The 5,938-nt window shown below is 38.5% G+C and overlaps 1 protein-coding gene across 1 annotated transcript; it reads left to right on the top strand.

Annotated features, from left to right (window-relative positions):
- The first annotated feature begins 356 nt into the window (after positions 1–356).
- elf3 (E74-like factor 3 (ets domain transcription factor, epithelial-specific)) lies at positions 357–4,726 on the top strand. Its single transcript, XM_030051592.1, has 9 exons — positions 357–517; positions 828–997; positions 1,935–2,168; positions 2,547–2,654; positions 2,745–2,855; positions 2,971–3,057; positions 3,199–3,318; positions 3,586–3,781; positions 4,298–4,726. Exons 1-9 carry the CDS (start codon positions 513–515, stop codon positions 4,407–4,409), a joined length of 1,143 nt encoding a protein of 380 aa, XP_029907452.1. The 5' UTR covers positions 357–512; the 3' UTR covers positions 4,410–4,726.
- Positions 4,727–5,938: the final 1,212 nt, after the last annotated feature.

The raw sequence follows: 5,938 nt of genomic DNA, 5'->3' as shown, positions 1-5,938 counted from the left end.
GTAACTGTGATCCATGAGGAACCTCTATCATGTCAGAGGCACACACCATCAACTGGCTGCTTTCTGATTTTGGATAAAATAACAATAGCAGGAAAATGATATGTAGATATTGACGCAACACTACTTGGTGGTATTATGAAGGTAAAAGAAAATGGAGACAATAGCAGAGGGCAGGTTTGTTTTGTTCATCAAGTTCTCAGGAAACAGGAGGAGGAGGAGGAATGGAGGTGTGGCAGGGCTGATGTGGAATTCCCCTGAACTCACTTGAGCCACCACCCACCCCCCACCCCACCCCCAACAGCTACAAGTTATAAAGCGATGCAGGTAGATTAACGAAGCAACAGATGCATCTCTGCCTCTCACACACAACATAGAGGTAAAATAGAGTGAAAGGAACAAAACAGCAGGATCTTCTCAGAAGAAACTCAACTGTGGAAATTATACAGCACACACAAACTGTGGAATATCTTTGGATTATCTTTTCATTGCATCGTGCTGTTGCTTGCTTCCTAATGAGGTATATATGGTTAGAGAACTATCGAAAATGGCTCTAGCTATATGTAAGGTAACAAATTTTGATCATGCTACTAGCATAAATGTGAGAACTAATATTAACGTAAATTAGTACTGATGGCACTAACAATCAAGTCTGAAAAATAACATTCAGTCATGAGGGCATATTATTTGGAACTGCAACATGTAATATTTAATTAGATGACATGGCAAATTTGACTCTACTTTTTTCTTATAGATATTTCTTCCTTTTACATTTCCTTCAAAAACATGTGTTACCAGTGTGCTAACAATAGTTATGATATCTCATTCAGTGGTTCCATGTCGTCACCGTGCCTCAGCAGCGTCCTAACTCATGCCAACCTCACCATGTACCAAACTAGCAGTGCCGACGTCCTGCAACAGCAGCCCAGTGTGCCCAGTCTGCAGCCCAGTTTCAACACCCTGCACATACTTAGCCCAGGCTATAGCCCCAGCATGACAGGTAAGAGCAGTACAATATAAGAGTAGTATAATGCTTTTAGACAGTATGTTGTTTCCTTGCTGTGCTCTTTAAAACTTCTGGTATATGAGAGTTGATAGTTGACTTGCATGTGAAAAATAGACATTATTTCAATCTTAAATTCTTGAAAGCAAATAACATGTCTGTTTTATTTTCATCCTTTTCAAAATCAATTCTGTTGGTTACTAGAATGTTGTTATGTCCTGGCAATGTGTAACTATGATACCAGTTTCAGTTTCATGACAGGTTTCTGCAAAAAGTGGCAGGCTCACAGTAAACAGGGTGCTTTATTACCAAAGTGATACTCAGAAAGCAGAACCACTACCTAGCTGAACTTTGCTTTGACCTCATTTAGATGCTGCTGGCTCAATCATTTACCAAGGCAGCCAATGTTTAACTCGACTTAACTGTCAAATAGAAGAATGCTGTCACCTCATTGTTGAAACAGCTCAGGCTTTGATTGTCTGACCTTAGCGGTGGACACCCAAAAAGGGTGATAAGACATGTATCAATCCACATGTCAAGTGGTTCAGCAAGGGAGATGTCAAAACAAATTTGGGAGACAATCGTGATGGCCCCCCACCAAAACCACATTGATGTTCAAGTGTTTATAGTTTGAAGGTTATTGACTAAGTTGGCTTAGACTGTTAGATCTTTTGCTTTCAGGTCCTGGTATTCTTTGGTATAAAACAACACATAACATCACATCACAACTACCACACATCTGTGGCAGTTTACAGGCCCTAGAGGAATTTAAGTTTTGATTTAATAAGTTACCTCTTACTGCCATATGGAGCCACCAATGTGCAAAGTTGTGTGGTACAGCTTTAAGTGTAGGTTGAAACTGTCAAGAGAGAATTCATTGCAAAACACACATAATTTTATGCTCTCCATATCAATCAATTCTATATCTCTGCAGGTCAGTGGTACAGGCAGGTTAACCCTCAATGTTGGACATCAGAACATGTTCTTGAGTGGATTAGCGACCATGTTGACAGAATTAAGTTTGATGCAAGCACCCTGACTCTGGACTACTGCACCATGGATGGTGCAACCCTCTGCCAAATGAACCATGACCAGATGATTAGCATTTTTGGCCCACAGCTTGGGCTACACCTCCACCAGAGTCTTCAGGAACACAAGACCAAATATGGTAAATGATGATTATAAAACATGTTAATCATCAGGGAATAATTAGCAGTATTAACTGTGAGAGCTAATTTAGGGTTGTTTTCTTGGTTGGGTGTCTGTTCTTGATTCTTCGGTTTCTTATATTAAATTTAGCATCTCATTCTAGAAGTTAAAGAGGCGGGCCCCTAACTCAACAGTTGCTGGTTCAGATCTGTAGAAAATCAATTAAATCAGTGGCCACCTATAACATATTGCAGTTAGACTGGGCATTTCCCAGGTGTATGAATTTGTTGTAAAGGATCAGGATACTCAGTTGACTTTCCTAGAACAAATGCAAATTTAAAAAATCAGTTGTAGGTAATAATACTGCTTTCGTTTCATATCTTTCTCTTTCCCTCAGAGCTGCAAAGCCTGTCAGGAATAGACCTAAGTGAGACCTGTCAACTCCTAGACAACTTCTTGGACAACCTGAACTTCCCTTTCCTCAGCACTCTGAAATTTGGTGAAGGTACATTTCAGAGTACATCATACTATAAATACAGTTTGTGATACAGATGTGGTTGGTCATCATTTTGTTAATGCTGTTATTTGTCAACAGCTAATGACAATAAGAGGGAGTTCGACTATGGGCCTGATTACGACTTGGAAAAATTGGCCATGACTCCTCTGAGAGATAGCAGTTACTTGTCTGACAGTGAATCCAGCACTGGTCAGTACTCAGTACCTACCTTCCTTTCCTGTCCATCTCTCTCTTCTTTTTTAGCCATTAAGAGTAATATTTATAGGGTGACTTATATATCTGAAACATGTCTCCATGTGTTCAGGTGGCATGTTTGGCTTCCCAAATCCCAGCTCTCCAGAGTCCAGGAGCAGCGACTCAGACCCTGAGTTCTCCTACCCTCAGATTTCAAGTGAGTGAGCAGATTCCCTAAATCTTTGTTGCTTTGAATTGTCTTATTGCAGTTCATCTTTATTATTCTCTGTTTCTAGTTTCAGTCTCAGCAAGAGCATGTGCTAGTTTTTCCATTGACACTTAACTGCTACGTTGACAGAGGAGAACATGAAAACGGAGAAAGGCGTGTCCAGAGTGAAGCGACCAAGGGGTCGACCTCCTAAAATCAACAGAGAGCAACCCAGCAGTTTCTGTGACAATCCAAAGAAAAACAAACATGGTAAGGGCTATATTTCACTTCAACAGCAACGACACAGTTTCACTATTCATAATTTGAACAAAACAGCTTTTTTCAAAAGGCTGTTATGTTTGTACATACCGGAGGTGTTTTATAGATCATACACTTTAAATCCAATTTGCAAATTTAGGTTTTAGTTTCATGTCTGTTTCACTTGCAAGCTCATGTATACACGCACACATGCATGCACGCGCGCGCACACACACACCCACACACACACGCTCATTCTGTCCCTCTGTTTCTCTGCAGCACCCCGTGGTACCCATCTATGGGAGTTCATCAGGGACATTCTGATCCACCCAGAGAGAAACCAGGGCCTGATGAAGTGGGAAGACAGGCGTGAGGGCATTTTTAAGTTCCTCAAGTCAGAGGCTGTGGCTCAAATGTGGGGGCAAAAGAAGAAAAACAGCAGCATGACATATGAAAAACTCAGCCGTGCCATGAGGTCAGTTCATGTGGGCTTGTATCAAGGTACCACTGCTTTGGAAGAAGATATATTAAAGCTATATTTTAATATATTGTTTAAGCAAAAGTTTTCTGTGTAAATCCAGCCAAAGTGTCAGCCTAAAGCAGGAAATGGGGCTGTAGTAGTGAACAGTGTCTCATCCAAATTAAATTTAAACAAATGAAAGGTATGCTATGCAAAATTGTTGAGGGCTGCTTTGAGTGTTTTAAGTTAAACTTAGCTGACAAAAAACATAGAATTAAGCATGTAATTTATCAATGACTTGGTCTGATGATGTGAACCACATAGACACAACCATCATAGCTGACAAAAAACATAGAATTAAGCATGATGATTTTGTCATGATTTTGTCAGTTGAGTCTATAACCTGACATCTGCAATTTTGCATAATGCACCATGTAATTCAGGTGTCAGTTGGTCATTGGTGGTTTTTGCACACCCAGCAGACCTATCTGTATCTGCATCCCACACTCACTCAGCTTTCTTTATCTACAGGTATTACTACAAAAGGGAGATCCTGGAGCGTGTGGATGGCCGACGACTTGTCTACAAGTTTGGAAAAAATTCCAGTGGCTGGAAGACGGAAGAGGTTGGCATGGGCATGTGAGGCATCAACTATCACGTGGGTAGAAACTGAATGCCTATCAAGGCAGCGGTTAAAAAAAAAAACTGGAAATACCAGTGTGGCCTCTCCTATCAGATATTGTATAACACCCTACATGTTATGGACTTTTAACTTCTCTTTTAAGGGGGAGGTGTTGCAGACAATGTAAGCCAGTGTTTTTGGCTCTAGTAGGTTTTATGAACCAATATTAATGCTGTACTTGTGTTTGGTTTATGTATGTTTTTGATTTTCACTACAGAAACTACAGTATGTGTGTGGTAACTGGGTTGTTTTGGATGCTTGTCAACTTTGGTTTTGGTAAAAATTCCCTGGGAGGAATAATTAAAGCGGCTGCATTTAAATTCTTTGAATGATGTGGGACTAACTTACTTTTATATGTCACTTTAGCAGACATTTGGGATGTGGGCATTAATGATTGCATCCTGGCACTGGAACTAATTTTGTTTTTATTGAGTTTATTACTGAATTGTGAGTTTTATTGCTGTTATTTTTTTTATTAGCCATGCAAGTCATGTTGAAGTGGGGTTTTGCATTGTAGGAATAGTAAAATCATTAAGTATAAAGATAAAGAATGGACAGAAATAAATGAAGGCAATGCTGCTTGATATTAGTGATGTGAAGCTTGCTTAAATGCTATAATGCTGTGCATGATATGTTTCTGTATCACTTATAATGGAGTGTATTTACACATTTCAAAAGAGCACAGGTGAGAAGTACTTAAGTCACATAGTTTATTTCACACTCAACCTGATGAAATTAATATTTGTGTGAGTCAGTAGAAATCACTTGCACCTCTTCTGAATGATTGTCACTGTGCCAATAAGCCATTCTGTTGATATCTACTATGGATCGCTCATTATCATGTATGAGAAGTAAACCTCACATTGTATCACTTGTGATAACTCTATTCATGTATGGCATATTGTTGTTGTTATTGTTGTTTTGTAGTCTTTTTATAGAAATAAATGTTGAAAATAAGTACACAATGCATTGTCTTCTAATTACTCTTAAAAGGCATATTCTATTCTTTTTAATTTATTTCAGTTAATATCATGAAAAGGCCACCAAGCTAAAACTCTCAACTCAAAAAAGTAATGATTATTCTGATTGGTATGTCTTAGATTAAAGCTAAAATCATACTTTGATGTTTTTTGCAAAATTAAAAATGTCAGATATTTGTTATGGAGTTGCTACCTTTTGGCTTATGAATTCACCTTTGAACCACCATCTACATCATCTACATCTGACAGAAGGCAGCAAGAGCTACAAGATGATACACCTATTGTTTTAATGTGGAAAATAAACTCACTTTAGAAATCCAAATGTAGCTTTACATTAAAGCATAAAGTTAGGAAAGTTAGGAAGTTTTAAGAAAATGAGTTTCATAAAGACTTGTGGCCACTTGAATGGAGTGAGTTTGCAAAATGCCTTTCAGCCTATGAGCTTAAGTATGTAACAAAAAAAGACTTTGTTTAAAGTTTTTTATTATTATTATTATTATTATTATTATT

Source organism: Myripristis murdjan, chromosome 5, assembly GCF_902150065.1.
Source record: "Myripristis murdjan chromosome 5, fMyrMur1.1, whole genome shotgun sequence".
Classification (NCBI taxonomy): Eukaryota; Metazoa; Chordata; class Actinopteri; order Holocentriformes; family Holocentridae; genus Myripristis; species Myripristis murdjan.
This window is presented reverse-complemented; position numbering and strand designations above follow the sequence as displayed.